Source organism: Fulmarus glacialis, unplaced genomic scaffold, assembly GCF_000690835.1.
Source record: "Fulmarus glacialis isolate BGI_N327 unplaced genomic scaffold, ASM69083v1 scaffold35, whole genome shotgun sequence".
Taxonomy (NCBI): Eukaryota; Metazoa; Chordata; class Aves; order Procellariiformes; family Procellariidae; genus Fulmarus; species Fulmarus glacialis.
In genome coordinates this window covers 115,674-136,998 of record NW_009214765.1, presented here as the reverse complement: position 1 = coordinate 136,998, position 21,325 = coordinate 115,674, and the positions used below count along the sequence as shown (strand labels likewise).

Here is a 21,325-nt window from a genome sequence, read left to right as displayed (position 1 = left end):
GGTGGCTGGGGTGGTTTGCGGGAGGTTTTTTTGGTTGGGTTTTTTTGTTTGTTTGGGTTTTTTAATTGTGGACACACAGAGATTTTCATAATATGGCATGTTTCCATAAAGGGATGAATTAGAAGATACCAACATACAATGGTATAATGGTACAAGTTTTTAAGTGCCAATCTACCACATTTTTAAAAAGACATTAGATTCTTGAATAATTTAGCTACTATCTAGCAAGTTAGTACAGTGGAGTTGCTGACAATCGAGATATTGCCAAGGTGTGTGTGGGGGGGTGTCTCCATCTTCAATGCAGCTGCAGCCAATGTCACACCACTCCTCTGGGGACTCGTTTCCTGTTTTGATCAGCTCTATCTGGAGATATGGCTGAGAGATCAGCTCTCCCTGGAGATACGGCTTATGGCTGAGTTTGTTCACAGTATGTTTTTTATTAAAACCAAAGGATGGAAAGTTCTCATCTCAACTGTTTCCAGGATGGTGCCTGGTGCTTAACTTCAGACCTGCCTGTTGCTATGGATTTGTCTGGTGAGCTGGACTCTTGGCTGAACCTGGTCACCATCACCAGACATGCCCTGCCCACCCTACTCAGGCACTGTGGAACTGTGCCTTTGCTGGTAAGGCCACTGCCCTTTGCCTGCCATGCTGTCACGTGAGCTCCCATTTGTCACTGGATTTTACTGCTCCGTCTCCTGGTTGAATGACACACAAAGTAACAGCAAAAAACTATGGAACTTTGAAAGTAGAAAAAAGCCAGATACTCACACAGTGAAGGAATCGGGGGGAGCTGAGACTCTCCTCAGGTCAGCAGACTGCACTTTATGGCTACTATAGGCAGCAGGAAATGAGTGGCCAGAAGGAAGGCAGCACACAGTGTGGACAGACACATAAAAAGGCAGGGGAGAGGAAGAGAGAGAGAAAGAGTGGAAGAGAAGAAAGAAAGAGAAAGACATACAACATTTAAACAGAAACAAAAGGAATGTGTCACATAAAATTTGAATGAAGAGACATGCAGAGCTCCAAGTTCACACTAGGAAGCCAAGAGCAACAGAAGACATGCAAATGGAGAAAATCACTGCTACATGGCATACAGGAGCTTTCTAAAGACATGAGTGAGGAGGACCAATGACAAGCTAGGCACACGGCTATATAAGGAAGACAAGGAGCCCCAGGATTTGTTCCACAGGCACTGAAAAATTTCAAGGCAGCAGACTTTGGAAGCAGGTCCAGAAATGCAAACAAACATCAAAGCCAAGATCTGAATGGATGGAATTGTCTCCAAAGGTTGGCCAACTTTAGTTAATGTTTAAGAAAAAAAATACCCTTACTGGAGATTTTGTATCCACAATGACAAATTGCTGTCTCCATTCTTCTTTCATGTACCTTAGGGAAACATGCATTTTATATATAGTGACTCCCAAGACTGACTCTCTTCTAGTGTTTATACTCAGATGGTCCCTTTGTTTCTCTAAAGTGTATGGAATATGTTTTATCTACAAGCTCTTCCCTCTTCTTTCTCTTCCACCATGCAGGACATTCTTCCTCAACCCAAACTAAAAGGCAGTGAAAGAAAAATACCATCTTTTCACGTTCAGAAAGTGATCATTAATTGAAACTTACTGAGCAGCATACTAAACTGTATTTCTAATCAGAAAATGACTCCTGGAAAATTGAACCACTGCTTCTCTTCCTATTCCACACACATTTTGCTTATAGCTCACAAGAACCACGTTCTTGGCTTCCTCACAGAAAACCAAGCTGTATGTTGTCTCTTTCACATGTTACCATGATCAATAGTGGACAACAGGAATGAGAACTTAGCCAGCAAGTCTTTTAAAGGAAGGAGAATAAGAAGATCATTCACTCTTTTGCAGAAAAACTGAGTCTGCTGATCTGGCTGTAGCAAAAATTTGCTTTTGCTGGTACAAACAGAAAAGACATATGAGAAGAAAAGAAATCCACCTTTTTTGCCCCACAACCCCACTATCTGCCTTGTTTCAATCCACAACCAAGTGTGAACAGCATCACCTTATCCTGTATATTCCTTGCACCTAAAACGGTTGCTTCTGGCTTGAAACGCTTTATCGGATTGTTACTTATCTCCATCGTAGAGCAATGCATTGCAGGATGAGGAAGAGATTATGCCTACCTTTTATGTTTGGACAGCCTCCATTAGAAACAAATTAGAAGCACTGTAACTGTATTCACCAAGTAATGACGTTCCTCCACCATGCTTCAACTCAAAATTTTAAAGTTATAAGAAGAGTACAAACCATGAACAGGTCATCCTCACCTACTCAAGAGCACTCATGTAGTGTGTGTGTCACATCAAAACAGCTTAACTTCCCAAAAGGAAATATTAAAAAATGAATGCTTGATGAATAGTAAGAAGAAAGATCACTAGTTGCAGCAACTAGTCCATGAATAGTTCGGGACAATTAATATACTGAGAAATTTGTTTGTAGGCAATTCAGCAGTGAAGGATGAAATAACTGAATAAAATATTAATTGCCAGTAATTTGCCCTGCTATGACAAAATGCAGCACGTTATATTTACTTGTTCCCTAATAGCTTGGATGAAGCTTTTTGTGCTGCTGCTATCAACAGGGAATGGAGGCTTCTTCAGTTTAAGTAGCCCTGCAGAAACACTAGATTTTTATTCCTTACTTTGATTCCATGGCCAACCTTTTTTTTTTTTTTAAAAAGACTAGAAAAGACTAAGAACTTTTACACTGTCAAAAGTGCTGCTGAATTTTTCCCCACACCTTGAAAAAGGCAAATTATTCAGTAACAAAGAAAACAAGGACTCTCAACATATAGGAGTTTCAACCTTGAAGGTCTGTAGAACCACATGAGGCAGTTTGTGTGCAATTAGAAGGTGCTGGAAGTACAATAGTGGGAAAATGGAGGGGAAAAAAGGTCAATCAAGGTCAGATCCCTTTTTCTCACATACAAGTGTCCTCTCAGAGCATCTACAGGTTTTGAAGGAGAACAGTTGCAATCAGGAAGATGGGCAATTCTTACAGTCAGAAGAGAACCATGTCCCACTCCCAAGTGAGAGAAGCATGAAATCTCTGTTCTTCTCACTCAGCTACATTACATATAGGCTCTTCAATTTTAAAATACTGTTATTCCCTGGAAACTCAAGTGCATCCACAAGGCAAACAACTAACTCGCTATCCTCCCTAAAACCCCTCTCCTTAAAACCTCCAGAACAAAGAACAGAGTAAGAAAACAGAAACAGAGTGTAAGACATCTTCAAATTAAGTCTTTTTCTTCTTGTGACATTGGACTAGCTAAAACTCCAAAGAGCACTCCTACTGCTCTCCTTATCTAGCAATAATATCAAAGCTGACAATAATAGCAACTCTGTGTTACTGTGATGCGAGATAATTTTTTAACTGCTTTCCTAGGAATGAGCTCAAGAACAGCTGTCTAACAATTAGTGGGATAGCTCCAGACCCACTTATCTCACACATCTAATATTCAGATGACAGTCATAAGAGAACAATCTATCGTGTTCAATCAAATATAAGGCTTTCTGGGAGATTTCAATGGAATAGGGAGATATATTCCACATATCAAGTTAAGAAATGTAGATAAACATGTTTAACTGAAAATTTTCTTTTGTGAAATACTGCAAATCAGCAGCATATGGAATGAACTTCTTACAATATTAAATGCTTCCTAGAGTTTAACCTTTAACGTGCCATTTACTTTTTATCACACCACGAGATTCAACTCCTTTCTCTCATTCCCCTTCAACACTTGAGAGCGAAGTACATACACACACAGATATATAGGTATAGATGTAGTTATAAATATATACTCATACCATTTCTGATATGTGAGGCTGAGACTACAGTCCCTGACAAGTCATTTGTATTTTCCCAAGACATAGGTCTGCAGGCAAATATCTCAGCCAAATCAAAGGACTGACAGCAATGTAGTCTACCACAGCCCAGTAAAATCAAGCTAAACCACAAACAAGATCCTCTTGACAACTGGCATATATTATGAATCTGTAATTCCCTACCACAGTTTAAATTCAGATCTCAAAAACCAAGCCTAACCATGCTAATTATCAGATCGAAATACCAGGAATTTTCATTTTACAGTTGCATTAGCCTCCCTCAGTGTAGAAAAAGATGCCCCAGGATTGCTCTCTTCTCGATTCTAGCTTTTGCAAACAATTGAGTTGTGGTTGGATGAAACTGGGTATTGCTGCCCACAGGCAAGAGTCTGCTATTCTTTACTGCTCAAGAGAGATGAGTATACCTTATGTATTTTCCAGGCAAATAGGAATTACACGTTATAGATATGGATTTCTACGGAAGCTTAAAGCACTAGTTTCAGTAAGAGAACACAGAGTGCTAAACTGAACAGAAAGATGTTGAAAATAAGCAGGGAGACTTTGATTACATGAACAGATTGACAACTAGTGGATGACAAGAAGCTCTAAAGGGCTGGAGTCAAAGTTTGAAGTGAAGCAATATCTTCCACTAGATGATACAGTTGAAAGACACAGACAACCTTTAAGATACCTGAAGAGAAAAGGTGTGCTTGAGACCTTGATCTGTTTTTTCCAGTTATGTGAGTTAGTCTAACGAAAGATATTCCATCTCTTCATAAACCTTGCCTCACCACTACAGCTGCAACAGCAAAATCCCCCACCCACCTCCCCAGAAAAATGAAATCCTCAGTGCATGGATATTTGAATGAAATGTGGATCCTTGATAACTTTAGGCCTTTAGCTTGGTATCTTTGTAGGAGGGACAGGCTGTTTTGCTTCACTTTAAGAATAGTTGATGAAAAACAGAAAAGGCACTTACTATGTCCTTCATTTTATCAGCGATGAAGGCCTTCCATACAAGAAGTACAACAATAAGCTCTACAAAATAATCTAAATTATTTTATTGGACAGGCATTTTCACAGGTCAAAATTTGAATTTTTTTTCATGTTAAAATATCTCTGCAGTGTTTACAAATAAGGTTTAATTATGAAAAGGAATGTTAGTCCTGTCTTTTCTTCTTCCCATGTTCCTGGTTTCCAGTTATCTTAGCTTTTCTCTATTCATCTTTAGGCTACTCATTTCTCATTTGGGTTTTTATACTGGAGCAGGATTCCCTACAAAGTGCAAACAGCCCTTTCTGGACCTCCAGGTCCTTCTCCGTAAACAGTCCCAGGCAGCATGCTCCCACAACAGAGACTACAAGATGTCCTGAGTAATTTTTGATTATGGAAATCTGTTACAGGGTCTCCAGTGGAGCTTAAAAAGCAGATCAATCAAGTTGGGAAAATTAATCAAAAGAACTTCAAAGGTAAATGGCATACATATGCAGAACTGTCAGAAGCCAAGAGGCACACTGCTGAGCCTGCACAAACCTCTCTAAGTAACTCAAAGATACAACACCTTTCTAAAAGCAAGACAGAGGGTAACCCAGAAGATAAAAGAATAAAAGAAAATCAGGTAAGTATTTACCTGAGTAAGTAAGGGAGTTCAGAAGGTGTGAATTTTTTTTTATTTTGTTTTTTTTTGTAAATGCGCAAGTCCAGTACATGCAAAATCCGTGACTGAATATGCTGCCCCAAACAGGCCTCCTGCCATTAGGACATGCACATATCCAACTCACTCATTCAGCAAAGGCATGGATGTTCTCCTCTTGCTCTTCTGCACCATGTTGGCTTGGTTCCTTAAGGAGATTCGAATGAGTGAGGGAGCCAATCGACATGGTTCGCCATCCACTTGCATGGGAATAGACTTGTACGTTAAAAGTGTCACCTCACGGCACTGATGCAACCTCTCTCCATGACCACCCACCTGGAGAGCAGCCTGGGGGGAAAAAAACAAAACAAAACAAAACACAGGCAAAAAAAACCCCAAAACAAACAGGAAAGACAAAGAAAAGACACCTCAGAACAGATAGTTGAGGCAGTTAAATCCGAAATGCAGTTTTGCTGACAGCATCCATTACACAGCGTTCCATGTGTAAGGCATTCTAACGAGTCAGGACGAATGTATTTTCACTCCAAAATTGCAAAGCAGGACTTAAAATTTCACAAGGAAAAGTGGTGGGCAACAAGCCCAATCTAACCATATGCATTGCACATCTCATCACCTTGGTATATGTCAAGGTTATTACACACACATACAAGTATGTATACACACACATGTGCATGCACAAATGAATACCTGTGTTTATTCTTAAAGTTTTCAATTTGTTTTGGCTGGTTTGTTTTTACACAAACAGTAATACAACTAGTTATTTGCTCTTTAAAACAACCACCTTAATTGGGTACATCTGTGAGACAGAAAAATTATTTCCCCTTCCTGAACAGAACACAGTCCTTAATGTGAATTAGATAAATCTAAAATCCTTATTATGAAAGCTTACACAGCAACTCAACCTCGAGACTAGACAGGCTGAAAAGAGCAAGCAGAAGGACCTTGTTAAAAACAATTAAATATCATGTTTAAGAATTCATTTCAAAGAAATGAAACAAGGAGGGCAATGAGCAGATCCTTCAAGTTCTAAGCAGACATGCTTGGGCAGAAATGTATTTTTTTAATTTGTAGTGTGACTATTAACTCTCATGTATCAGATGCGGGAAAAAATCCTATATTAATGCACTACTAACAGAAAGCAGCCCGACCACAAGTCAAGACCTTAATCCTGCTCTGTGTGCTCAGTATTATGGATCAACTGATAATACGGTCAATAATATTCATAATAACACTTCTTATAAAGTACTTCTCTTCCTTGGTCTCACAGACCTTCTTGGGTATGACCAAGCACATCTGGGAGACATACGGAGCAAGTTAGGATTGTATCAACACAGTCAAGGACTACAATGGTTCCTCAGCATCACAACCAATGTAGACTTGTAGACCCTCGGTTCTGAACTAGGCTTCCTTTAACGAGAAAGAGCAGCTCAAAGGGCCCTACTACTTAAATTCAGTCCCAACTGAAATTTTTGGTAGCTTTGAGATCGCTCTGGCTACTGCGAGTGGCTAGAGACACATTAGTGGCAAACCAAAAAAGATTCCAGCTGAAAATTGCTAGTTGGTACATGCTAAATAGACTTCTGATAGCGTTTTCAGAAACGTACCCTAAAATCTTCTGGGGTGAAGTAACAAATGTTCATTCCACAAGATCTACTAGGCTAACAAACAGAGTTCTGCTTACCTGTAGGTTATTTCCCTAATCCACCAGATCCATCAAAAAAAAGAGAGACCAAAAAAGAACCCTTAACCCAGCCTTCTAAAGAAATGATTGCTGATCAAGGCAACCTTTTACTTTTGTTTACTTTGAAGATTAGATTTGTCTGAATTTCTCTTTGAGGAAGCAAACACCATTATTATGGGTATTCACTGAATGCACTGAGGGCAGGTCACACAACAAATAAATGTGTGAATTTAGGGAAAACAGGCTTATCCATGTTAGCTTTAACCTAGTCCACACAAGACATAGCAGCAACAAAGGCTTAAGAGTATGGACTTAAGCATGACCTAAATAAACCTGCCAAGAAGCCCTGATACGTGCCTTCTGTTGCCCACACTAAGTTCAAGCTGCAGTGCCTTAGGTAGATTAACACTAGCACGGGGATAACTACCAACTTTCTGACCACGTTTAATCGTCCTCTGAAGAGACCGTCACTGTGTCTAACCACTGTGATAGTAGGACACTAGGGTATTTACACTGAGATTGCTTTTTTAGTAACTCAACTTTAGTTCATTTTAAGGACAGCATTCGCAGAAACTGCACTGCCAAATTAAAATTTTTTTTTCCTAACAGAACAGAAAGAGATAACGTTTGTGCCAGAAATATTACTAAATTTTCCACAGCTATTACTAAATTTTCACAACATTTTTAGTGGGCATATGGAAACTGTATGGGCATATAATTTTATATAATATTTCATATTTGTTTCCAGTAGCCAGTTTTACATAAAAATTTGAACTTTTATGCCATAGATTGAAATATACAAAAGCTAAAGAGAAACAGCAGTAATTATTTGAACATAGAACATTCCCACAGTAAAAACGTGCATGCATGCTGTTTTTACTGTAATAATCTTGCTGTTTAACTTGGGAGCACTGCACATGCAAATTAGCCATATTTTGCAAAGAGTACATTTTTATTATTAAAGAACACTTCTTCTACTGGAAAACTACAATTTGTCCCCCTCATTTAAAACCCAATAGCAGAGCATGTTTTGGCCTTAGCTGACTGAATGTGGAATCATGGTGGTTCTTCAGTAATGAGGACAATTTTGCACTCTGTAACACCGCCCACAGAATTCACCAAGTCTACCTGCAGGAAAGGTAGCACCCGCAATATACTCACCAGTGAGGCCATGGTGAACCCAATGACTTCAATGTAGCCATCATCATGGCGCTGAGGCTCAAAGTCTCTGTGATCTCCAGGGTTTCCCCAGGGCATTGTGCCAGCACAATACCTACAGAAAGAGGTTTGGAAAGCAAGCTTTGAGAAAGCAGTTTGCCCTGATGGGTCCTGACTAGTAGCCTGACTATTAGCCTGTTCTGCTATCCTCCAGAAGTATCCAGATATCCATTCCAGGATTCAATTCAGGGACAATTAAAAGTTATGCTGGCAAGGACTGGACAAAAGGGAAAAATCTGCCTCATTTCCAAGCTGGTACACCATCCATAAATGTATTCATCATAATCTTTAGCAGGTTCCTTTGTGAGAGAAAAATGGGGAAACACCAGGAAATAGATAACAGAGCAGCAGCACTTTGTTCTCCCCACTTGCTTTGCTTTCTGCAGATGAGCTGTTGAGCCAGAAAGCTGCTTAGTCCCTCTGCTAGGCAGACATGGGGCTGCAGCAGCAACTCCAGCCATGGAGCTCCATTTCCTCTCTCCCTGCTGGCTCAGAAGCTATAACAGCATAAGGAATGCAAAACATTTCATAGCTTGAACAGGCAGGGAGAAATAAGAAGCAGGAACAGATGCAGCTGTGGCATCTATCTTTCCTACCGTTAAAGAATGGATGTAAAAGTGATCTAAGAGCGATAGAAGGGGGAACTTCGGAGAGATGACACCAAGTAGAAGCTTGCAGTGAGGGCAGTGCAGGACTCAAAAGATCAAGTGCTTGGGACCGCATGTGGAGCGAAATGGTAGGTTGTCTAAAGCAGTGGTCTCCAAGGTGGGGTGCATGCACCACAGGGAGTGTGCAAGAAAAATCCACAACTGACAAGAGAATTAGGGTATGTGAAGAAAATATTGTTTGTACTTTTAATAAATAAGAAAAAAAACCATTAAAATAGCATTTGTTTCATCTTTATCACATCCTTTCTTAATTTCTATTCTTGTGTATGTTTTATAATGTATGTGATAAATTAGTACAGTAGTACATGTATATAATTCATAAATAAATATACATATATTGGGGTGGTGCTTAAACATTTTTTTACTGGTAAGGATGTACAATCAAAAAAGTTTGGAGACTACTGCTCTAGAGAGCAGGAGATAGACAACTTTTGAGAATACAGCTATATTTCTGTTTTTAACATGTTAAAAAACAGCACATCTTTCAAAAGTTTGGTGTTCCTTAACTGGAAAAATACTGATTTCCATACACACACACTTTTTCACACACTGCTTCTAATTAAGCGAAAGACCAGACATCTGTGTCTTTACTATCTTGTTTGCAGGATAGGTGCACAACTTTTGAAAGCATGTTGTTAATCATTTCTACTCTCTCTATATCAGGATATTCAACTTTTTAAAGGATGGTTTAGCTGCACCCTGAACTCGGATCCCATTCCGTATTGCTAATTAACAGTATTATAAGCGCCTAGCTCTCAAGAAGGCAGCACAGTGGCAATACTCTTCCTGCACATCCACCCAGTCTAGGACAACTTGTAGGGGTTTTTTTTTGTTTGGTTGGTTTTTTCCCTTTTATAACTCCAAGCATCTGTGTTGAGCTTACCTGGGTATGTTTAAAAACACTATACACTGGAACTTCAGCTCCTGGATCTTTGGAGTCAGGTCTGTACCATCACACTACAAAGCCAAAGTGACAGAGCACAGAGAAATTGCTGAATGGAGCCACAGACAAGAGAAGTGTTGCTGCTTTGTAACAACTTTCCCAAGACTTTCCTTGGAATGTGTTGCAAATGTCATGCTCAAAACTGAAAAGTAACAGAGCCATTAAACTCTCACCTCGCTCTCTCTCCATTCCCCCCTCTTCCCACAATACTATGACACAATTTCTTATACTTACCACAACTTTAACATGCTTGGATAAATCTCTTGAGCTTCTTTGCAGAAAGTCTGTAAAGGCTGCCTGCAACAGAAATAAGTGAAGGAATTGTCATCAGCGCTTCCTCTCTTCTCTCTCCTCATTTCTTATCCCACCACAGAGCTAATTACCAAAATGCCATCCTTTTGTCAAACCTGTTCTTTCTTGCTCTCAGGAGATACAAAATTCTTTTTCTTTTTTTTTTTTTTATATCATGATACTTCTCCTTTTGAGAGGTTAACCAGAGAAGGTCCTTGGGCACCCAAGGATTTAAATGTAAATTCTTGCTCACATATTTGTTTCCATGTTTAAGGCACATGGGTACAGTGAGAGTCATCATCCAGAAAGACATTATATGTCATGCATTATCAAATTAGCATTTCTCTCTTAATAACTGCGTTTTAGAATAAAGCGTTGTCCATGTATCTCCTGAATGCAGAAATGGGTAATTTTATTTGCATATTCACATATGAAAATTAATCACTCCAAATAGCTGACCTTTGTCCTCCACTCCCCATGACCCTACCTCCAAGACTACTCAAAGCTACAAACAGGCTAACATTTGGGGAATTTCTCTAGGAAAGTCAGTATCAATGCGGCTGCCCAAACCCTGAAAAAAGCAGAGCAGTTTGTTGAGGAGCTTATGAGCCAGAACCAGGGGGAGCAAGACATGACCAGTACTATGTCCAAAAGAGTAGCATTTCTCTCACTGTTAAGCACTGTAAACCAACAGTGCTTCAGGCACTTTCCAACAGACACATGTGTGTGGCATTGCCAGCAACAGCACACGTGCACTTTAAATTGCAACAGGCAAGATGAACTGGCATGAGCTCCTGATGTGAGAAAGTGAGGGGGAAGGTACTTAAGAAAACATTAAACCAACTAAGTTAGCACCATTCTGTAAGATGAATCACAACTCACCCCTGCATAAAACATTTTATTTCTAAATCGGCTGTTGAATTTCTCTGGATTTGCTTCTGTGAAAGGATAAAAAGGAAAAATATGAACACCCTAATAAAACAAGTAGACACCATTGTACCTTCACTTTCCCTGCTAGCACTACAGTGCTTTTAGCACACATCACTCAGCAAAAATATTAACATAAGCATAGTTTTCCTGTGGGAGAGTCCCCCATCTGTGCCATTATGTGCTATCAGATTTAAAACATGGATATTGAATTCTTCCCCTTTCCTGTAGAGTGAAAATAGATAGAAACAGGAGCAAAGAGGTAACAAGAATACAATCAGTTAATTTAGCACCTCTCAGACTATACATCTTATGATCCCTCAGTACCATTTGTGAAACTTCTATTTCTACCAAGGCAGAACAGACCTCTAATGATTATTAGAAATCCATGAAACACTAACCTATTCTTTGAAGCAGGAGTAAAGCATTAGTAAATTACAAGATGAAACAGGCACTTAGAATTCTGATGTGTTACAAAGAGGTACTGAGGAATAGACATCTCTACCCAAATATTCCTGCAGAAAAAAAATAAGTGGTTCCTCTAAAACCTATTTAGAGAGCTGTTTCATTTTGATTAGACTCTAAGTGATGGATAATTTTAATAGTCCAGTAGTAATGCACTTCTAATGGTTAATTATTCTCACTGTTAAAATAAATGTGGGGTTTTTTCCTATCTTGAACTTTTCAGACTTCAGCTGCCAACTGCTAGATCTTATTACACTTCTCTGTCAAATTAAAGAGCCCCCAACTATCAGATATCTTCTCCTTGAGTAAATACTTATAGGCAGTGATTAAATCACCTTTTAACCTTCTTTTCGATAAGCTAAATGGAGCTCCTTTAATCTCCCAGTATAAGGCACACTTCCCAGAATACAGGTCATTCCCGTGCCTCCCTGGGAACTGCTTTCCTAGCCTGTGGCATCCAGAGATTTCAGAAGCAGCCCTTCTGACACTGTATTCAGTGGTAGTACCAACCACCCATCCTTGCTCAGTAATTCTCCAGTGAAAACATCCGAGTATCAAGATAGTCCTTCCGGCTAAAGCATCACACCGGTGTGAACAATTCCAAATTACTTCTCAAATGACCACTTGAAACAATGTTTCTAGTTCTCTTTGAAGTCACTACATCTCACAATATAAGGCTCCATTTTGCAAAAATGAGCTACTTACTCTGCGTTTCTTGTTTGATTGTTTGCCCAGCTACTGTTATCATCCATTTGTTGTATTGCAGGTGAGCCTGGGATGCAGTCAGGGCCACCTCTTCTTAAAACTATTAATTTAACTGCTTAAGTAACTCTCATCTCACTTACTGAGCTCACAGCTCTTTACAGAAAGTCTCAACATCCCATGCTAAGAAGCATGAGGCTCCTGAAGGCTCAGTGCCCATGCTGCACATTCTCTGATACGGTTATCCCCAATGGCTTTGGGCAGCAGCCACCAGAGCACTGGCTCTTACATGGATCTTACGACAAATACTGACCAGAACCAAAGCCCCAGGTTGGAACTGGGTAATCCAAAAAGGAGCCTTTCTGAGGTCAGGAACCTTCAACACACTGAACTGCTCCTACCTCTGACTTAGCAGATGAGCATGGGTAGGGAGGGAGAAATGCAATGTAGAATAGAGCCTACAGTTGATTAGAATGCAATTTCGATTGTAAAAGTAAATCACTGACTGCATATCCAAGGCTCACTCCATCCTCACCCTTCTCAAGCCATCAAGGGAGTAGGAAAAGGAAAGTGTTATTGTGTGTGTGTGTGCACGTGTGCATGAGTAGGGGGGAGGTGTCCTGTAAATGAACGGTCCTGGAGAGCTGAGGGAGCAAACAGCATGCCAACAGGGATAAAGTAAATTGCATCTCCCTTGATCCCCCAAAGCATAAGGATAACAAGGGAGGAAACTGTGACTTTGGAAAGAGTTGCTACCCAGAACACCTCCTGAAGAAGCAGAGCTAAATATGTTAGGCTTGGAGCCAACCCTCAAGGCTCAATCTGATTAGTCACAAGAAAAGTGTAGAGGTTGCCATGGAAAAGGCTACATTCATGTGCAGGCTCCTCTGAGACATTACAATCACTGCTTATTCTAAATAACACTTGACCAATCTCTCTTGCATAAAATGCCCTGATAGGCTGAGAGTTCAAATCAGTCTAATTTATTTTGGGTGGTTGCGGGAGGAGCATGGTGTTTGTTTGTTTTAATACTATATGTGATTACAATAGCTCCACATAAGCAACTGCATACAACCACTTATCTTAATGGACCAAGTGCAACAGCCATGGAAGTGCTTTAAGTTTTGCTAAAGTTTTGCTAAGAGTTTCTCTGGATTGTCATCAATTGTAAATGAGATGAGAATCTGTTTTGCACTGCTAAATTCCACATGAAACACAATAAAACCCACACACCAGCAACACCTCCAAGGCTACAAGCTTTTCTCTCCTAAAACACATAGAACTCCTTTGTATATTTTAGCATTTGAGAGGGTAAGGAAGACACCAGCCGTAATGACTTGTAAGAGCAGACACTTGGGCTATGAAAAGCTCTCCTGGCCACACACACCCGCTCACAGACACACAGCTTGTTCTGCCAAGTATTTTTTCACCCATGTAAATTTTTAAAACACTGCCATCTCTGGAATAACATCCATTCTTTATAGGGCTCCATTACTTCATTATTAAGTAATGCCTCCATTAAGTGAGAAAGTAGCCATGCATTTCATCTACACAGTATATTCACAGTCACATTAGCAATGCATAGTGATATGCATTCATGAAAAAATGCATACAGCTGTCATCATTTCATTCCTGTGCCCTTTTGTGGCCCCTCATTATTATTCCTAAAGCTTGAAGCAGTCTTAAACATTATTAAATATGCATTAGCTCATTCCATCATGTATCCTGCTCTTTATTTAGCATGGCATTAGAGTGCCATCTTTTCATCTTGAAATGACACTCTGATAGTATGAAAGTGAAGATAAGGGAGGGTGTCACTGAGAAAAAAATACCTGCATATGAAGCTGAAATGACCAAAAGCTTAACACAGGCAATTGAACAAGGTTTGTTTATACACGCATGCTTGCCTAAAGCATATAAATAGAGCAGTTCACATCAGTCCAAAGCCCACCTGTTAAGCCACATTTGGATCTGTATGGGGTGGTATAACTGCCATCAGCAAGGGGACAAACAAGATGCTACAACAGCTCAGATTCCTGACAGGTTTTTTTGTGGACTTTATTAAAACTTTTCACTCGCATAGAGACACTCTGGCTCTGTACCAAGTCCAATGATATTATGCTATACTCATCTATAGGTAACAGCTGCTCACAATTATCTTCCTGCTACCCTGCTACTTCCACAGCCTCGCAGTTTTTCTCTTCCCTCCACCTCCACACTGGAGGGAAAACTGGCACCTGACTTACATTTGTTTTTCTTTTTGCTCTTATTCTCACACTTCTGCATCAGCATAAACTTCCTTTATATCTGTACTTGGTATCTCCTTTAGAAGATGAAAAACTTTGAAAAGCTCCCCTTTTAGCCCTTTTCCTCCAGTGAATGCCATTTTCTCTTGTACTTTTTTCATTTTTAAATCATGAAGTCCCTTGGAAACTCATGATACAATCACTTCCTTCCTACTTGTGTCTGTATCTTGGGTTTCATGTTCCAGCTTTCCTTCTGAATTATAAGAACAAGGTGTTAAATCCAACTCCATTTGTAATTCATAAAATAACTGCCCATTCTCAAGGCTAATGAAGTAAAAAGTTCCTATTACCTCTAGATTCATGGAACTCCAGTGTAACATGTGCATCAAATCCAAGGCTGAAGTAATTATTGAAGACACTGAGTGGAAGCTGTAATTGGATAAGAAAAAGACACGTAAAAATAACACAAATGAAACGTTCCATAACACATCAGGAATTAACTAATTTAAATCTGGCATCTCATGAAAACCTAAGAAGAAGAAAGTGGAACATATTAGGGAAATGTATGCAGAAGGTTGCTCTGAAGGTTAGTAACAGCTTGTGGAAGATGATCAGATACAAAAGCCTAAAGAACACAAACACATCTACAGGGCTTTATGATCATATATGTATCTTTGTAAACACATCAAAGGGTTCCTTATGATGTAATTGAGATTTCCCATAATGCTGTTCCACGTAACATGTCAATACAAAGGTTTTCCTAATTGCTGGCACTTCAAGCTCAGCATGGTGAATGAAACTCAAGCTGTGTTCTTCCTGCTTCCTATATAACCAGGAGCAATGCAAGTCCCACACAAGAAGCCCTATTCTGCTGAGGATGCATGAGGCAGGGAAGCACACATCTGGCCTCTTCGTCATTACACACACCCAGCAGGGCTGTGGAGAGAGAACGGTAGCATCCGATAGATAAGCTGGAAATTACAACGACGAGCAAAATGGTTCACAATTTTTTTTTATGATTGTAACACTTTCAACATCTCCAGTCCAAATGGCCTATTACTGTAAATGTGATCCACTCACAAAGATTTTCCCATTCTTCAACTATCAAGATCACATGGAGACCCACACACAAAGAAGTTAAATACAAAAATACATTACTAATGGTATCCATTAGCAAAATCCAAAGGAATAAAATTCTACATCCTGTGTTTAGATTTATATCTCTAATTTAGGAATGGATGGTAGTTACAAGGTTGCTTCTTCTGCCACCCCAGGTTAACTAGAGAAAAAAAAACAATGACCTTTCAGGTAAGATACCAGGGATTTCTACCAGGACTTAGTTCTTGATATAAATGCTCAATGTCTGAGACTTACAAACAATAAATAAATGGCTGGTATATATTATGTTTCACACACCTCTGGAAGCATTGACATATGAAAAGAGCAAAAGGAAGAGATGCAACTAGAGAATTAAAAAGTTTTAGAGCTTCCCCACTCATGCATCTTAGGGTGTAATCCAAAGATGCTCTTAAGGATCCTATAGTCTCCCTGGGGAAAAAGAAGGCTCTAACCTTACGTGCCCCATCCTCCAGCTCATCCTGTGGCAAATCAGGGTTGCGCTCAACCTGGAGATTCCAGCGGTCCAGCTGGACAATGGTCCCATCTTCTACATGGCACAGGATCTTGGACACTGGCTCATCTGTGTAACCCTGACAGCAGAGGGAGTGTCACCAGAGTAAGCCATGGATAGTGCAAGCAAAGCAAGTCACTCGCCAGTTACCTGGCAGACTTCCCTCCTTCCATAGAGGCCAGATCAAATGTTCCTAAGAACACCTCAAAATACTGCTAAATTTTGATGTATCAACCATTTTAACAAGCTATTGCTGAGGTACACAAGTCTTGGGCAGGTGAAGTAAGACCATAAGGAAAGGAACTCAGTGTATTTGCCTTGCCTGGAGTAACTCCAGTGGTGTAGTCAAGGATAAATATAGAGAAATAAAGTTTAAACTGTGCTTAAATTAGAAGCCTGCATATCTTCCTCATTACTTGGCCTGAAATACCAGACAGATACACCTATGTACACTTTTATTACAACAACTACGTCATTAGTAATTCGAGATCCCAGACTAGAAATCGAACCAAACCATTGTGCCTCACTGAAGCAGACCTTAGACACAGCCCTGCCTGCTATTTTAGCCAAAATGAAGTTTCACTCCACTACACAACTAAATCAGACTAGCAAGTTGAGAGCCTGCACATAAGGGTACGCCAGTCAGTGCTTACCCCACCCCAGTTGAGGGTGCGGGCAAGGTCATTCCCAGTGCCAAGCGGAAGGACGGCCACAGGAGGCGGGGGGCTGAGTTGCAGCTCATCGAGGATGGAAAGGATCCAGCCCACCTATAAAATGGGAAATGCAGAGAACTGTTAGTCAGGAAGATTAAAAGGGATGGAAAAAAGGAAAAAGACATATTTTTATCGTATCCCCTTTACAGAGAAAATTAAGTAAAACAAAAGGGAGAAAGAAAAATGAGGATATCTGAAATTTAACTCTACAACTGCCCCATCTGAGGTTTCACCTTTCGGAGAACAGGTACAGCAGTTTTCACGAAGCTCTTGTGCAAGCATAAGCAGTGGGATATAAACACTGGCTATCTTTAACAGCACACAGAGTTACTGAGGAAAGGGAACACATAAGTTGCTGTTCTTCAAGCAGGAAATCAACACACATAGACTTACACCTGGCTAAGGCTGCCTAACTATTGCTCTGAAAAATACTGTGTGTAAAAATGAGTGAAGAATAATATAGATGATTCAAGATAAACTTTTTAAAGTGCCCTTATGCTAAAAGAAACTAAATCTTTGACAACTGTCATGAAACAGCATGGTATCTCAGAGCATGTCCTAGACCTGGAACAGAGGGTCCAGATAAAGTCAAGCATGGACTTGCCTGCAGGTCTCCCATTTCCCAGACAAGAGACCTTAGTGCTGAATTATTTCACTCAGTGCAAAGCATAAAATATATATATTCTAGTCATACAGAGAGAGAGAGAGAGAGAGAGAGAGAAATAGAAGACTAAAAGACTAGAATAGAAGACAAACTCTAATGCTCAGAGTTGAAGTCTTTGGGTTGGAACAATGAATCTGGCTCTTTTGTATTGTAAACTATTGGTTATTTTAGAGAGCTGTTTCTCTCTCCTGTCCCTATTCTGGACTACATAAAACTTTTAAATAGAAATCTAGCCAGAAGAAACAAATTACTGTAAAATATTTTGTTTTCATCAAATGGTAATTTCTAATGGAGTAAAGAAGAGTTGCTGAAAATATTCTGAAATTTTTTGACTGAAATTCTTCCCACAAGAAAATAGGACTATTTCGTAAACTATTTCTCACTGTTACAAAAAAAAAAAAACCAAAAAAAACCACACCACCACTGAAATCTGTGAAAGAACTGTGCTGCATTCTTAAATAAAGAAATAAGAAAAAATAAACATAAGATAAAATTTGATCTATTTTTTTTTTCCTGACACCAATGTTCAAAGATGCAGTCTCTACTGGAAATGTGAGCTTTTAAATAAGATATAAAACTGAAATCCTGACTGCAGCTGGACAGGATTTTTCCTCCCCCAATTAGGGGGAGGAGGAAAAATCCCGAACTCCACATTACTATGATATCAAATAGATTCTTACCCCAAACTGGGATGAAACTGAAGCTTCACAAAAGGTACCCAGCATAACATGGGTATTGGGAACCACAGTTGGAATTTGAAGGACTGTAGAGGGAGTGGTCTGAGAGATATAGCAACCACCACCCTATTTGGTATTCTAGGGTATGTCTTTCTCCAAGCCTCTTGAAGAGACTTAATTAAGTATAAATAGCATTTATCAGACAGTTATTTATCAAAACCAATTGTACAATTATTAAAGCATTCATCTGGGATGTGAACACACATTAGAGCTTAATGTCTGACAACAGTCATCTGAATCACTTACAGATCTCATGAACTAGGAAGTCATCAAAGGTACTTAAGTCTATCATAGGCACCATGGTAGGACTAGGTACAGCCCTTACGAGATTTTCAGAGATAAGTAATCCTCTACCTTTCAAAAATCTATCCTTCAGTATTGATAATAGGAGACAGAATAAAGAGTTCTGATAACTGCACTGGGGCCAGGATGACTTAAAAAGTCTTTTGTCATTAGCCCTTTGTCATTGCCACTGACTTTATCCATACATCTGTGCCTCAGCCTCCCACTGGTGCAGGTAGCATTACAATACCTACCACTTTTGTAAATTATTTTAACTGATAAACAGAAACTTCAAATTACTAATTTATAAGTACAACATTGCTATTTAACTTGAGGTCATTTCTAAACCTTGCACATTAGTTTTACAATCTAGGATGACAAAGACTGTCATTTCCCTGTAAACAGAAAGCTCCTGACTGCTTTGAAAGCAAAGCTTTCCACTTATGCCCTGGAAAGGAACAGCAAGCAGTGATGATGGAAAAGTTACAATGAGTTCTGATTCACCTCAATAATGTAAGGTAACATCTGGTCTCATTGAATATTCACTAAGTCCATTTGAGCCAGATTTTTCATTTCTAGATGTAATTGCTTTGGGAATAACTAGATATTAATTTGCTGCAAACTGAGCAGCAGCAAAGGTAATAGCAGAGTGCTGCTCATACTAACGAGAAGGTGCTGCCACCTGTCGCTTGAACTGCTCAGCAAAGGGAAAACAAAAGATGGTCAGACTCAAATGTAGTTGCATTCATTTCTACTTTAATACTTTCAGGATGAAGATTTTTTTCCCTACCAAAATTTTGGCTTCCTCAGATGAAAGCTGCAAAGACTTTCAGAAACAGATTGAAAGTCTTTTTTACAGCTATGTCTCCTGCTAAAGCAATGCCTTGCAGGTTTCTCAAGGAACATTCACAATTCAATAGTATCTTATTGTCCCAGGTATCAGCAAGACAATAGGCAAATCACATATTTTCTTCACTCTTGCGGAGGAAGCACTGGTATTAGTAACCCTTGCAGCTGGCATTTTAAAAGAACCCACAGAAGCTGAACAGAAAGTTCCCCCAGAAATTCAAGCAGAGAGCGGTTGAGGGTTGGTTCAGCTCACTACAAAAAAAAAAAATGGTCTCCCCATGCCCTAAATATCTACATATATCTATCCTGGCCAGCCATTGCACCTTGTAACCAGTAATGGATTTTCCTTACCATACTTATGGTTACAACTATTATCAAGTGCATGTTTGGGGAACTGATCTTCACAGAGATTAAAGGTCAGTTTTTCAACTGTATTTAAGCACTCAGTGGCACAGACTGAGATTTACATTATTGCTAAGTACTGGAAAAAGAAATGCGGTTGTAATGCCTCCATTACTACTCTTGGCCTCCAGGCCCTGAACCATGGAGCCTGTCTCCAACCAAAGGTGCCTAAATCCTTTAAAGATCTGACCTTTTTTGCTTACCTAAGAACACACAGAAATTGAGTAGCAAAGAAAAATACTGACCCCGGATCTGCCAGATCCCAGGCCAGTAGTATGACCAATGCAATATCCTTCCTTACAGATGCTTTGCAAAGAAAGTGGGGAAACTCACTTTCTTTAGGCACAGAGGAGACTCTATTTGATTGTACTCAGACATCAGGGAGATGACAGCAGGAAGGAGCAGAAATTAAGATACTGACTGCCCCCAGACACTGATTTAACCTACTAGACGCTCAGATCCGTGTCAATAGTGAGAGGAGGCCAGCAAAGTTAAGTCTTTTTTTTTTTTTTTTTTTTTTTTAAGCTGTGCCAAATCTTTTTGCATAAAGCAGATAGGACCTTGGACATTAGGATCTGGCCCCATCACTACACAGGCCAGGCCACACAGAAAACTTAAAAAGAGTAGATTTCACAAGCGCAAGGTATGTTATCTGGCTCTGCAGGCATCGCAAGGTGGAAAACCCAAACTACAAGGAATTAAATCTCTTGGCAATGACCATAGGGCTGCCAGGCGCCAGCCCCCTCCCGTCCCGTCCCCGCCGCAGGCCAGGATCCGCAGGTTTGGCACTTTTCTGTACAGCTCCAGCCTGGCCAGGGGACGGAAAGGGAAAAAAGGGGAAAAAAAATGTCAGAACAATGATTCAGGCACTTTTTATGCATTTTGCTGAGTGACAGTTTAACCACCGCTTATCGCATTTTTGAATATTCATTACTAAGGGTACAGGTGGAGGCAGAAAAATAAAAATAAAAAAAAATAATCTCAGTGTTACCGAAAGCCTCGGCAGTGAGGAGGCATCAGCCCTGGCAGCCTCAGTCAGCATCGGCCCCAACCCAACCTGAGCCCTGTGGCTCACTTCACATCTTCCCACACACCCACAAAACCACTAGGATGTGAAATGGGGCCTTCCTCTATGGTTAGGCAGCACCTCCTGAGAAGTATTTGATCAGTTTCACATGTTCCCATGCTAAATCTGAAAGGCTAGATTCTCATGTTCCCTCTGCAGACGACAAAAATCTTCCGTTTTGCTCTTATCCTAAAGCAAACAAATACAAACATTGAGGTGTCTAAACAAAATTTTATGTTCCTCATCAGGATTTGCTGAGCCACCATTTCTGAGGCATGTAGAACATGACAGCTCCCTCAGCTGGTAACTGTATTTCTTTAACACCGCA

The 21,325-nt window shown here is 39.9% G+C and overlaps 1 protein-coding gene across 1 annotated transcript in view; it reads right to left on the bottom strand.

The window, feature by feature from the left end:
• The window catches only part of DGKI (diacylglycerol kinase, iota), a 121,967-nt gene that overhangs the window by 78,998 nt on the left and 21,644 nt on the right, over nt 1–21,325 (bottom strand). Inside the window, exons 10-18 of the mRNA XM_009578677.1 lie at nt 20,680–20,739; nt 16,938–17,052; nt 16,226–16,363; nt 15,005–15,083; nt 11,197–11,252; nt 10,258–10,320; nt 9,964–10,037; nt 8,356–8,467; nt 5,641–5,840 (exon numbers count right to left, since the gene is read on the bottom strand). Of these exons, the coding sequence (XP_009576972.1) occupies nt 5,641–5,840; nt 8,356–8,467; nt 9,964–10,037; nt 10,258–10,320; nt 11,197–11,252; nt 15,005–15,083; nt 16,226–16,363; nt 16,938–17,052; nt 20,680–20,739 (897 nt within the window). The remainder of the gene's footprint in view (nt 1–5,640; nt 5,841–8,355; nt 8,468–9,963; nt 10,038–10,257; nt 10,321–11,196; nt 11,253–15,004; nt 15,084–16,225; nt 16,364–16,937; nt 17,053–20,679; nt 20,740–21,325) is intronic.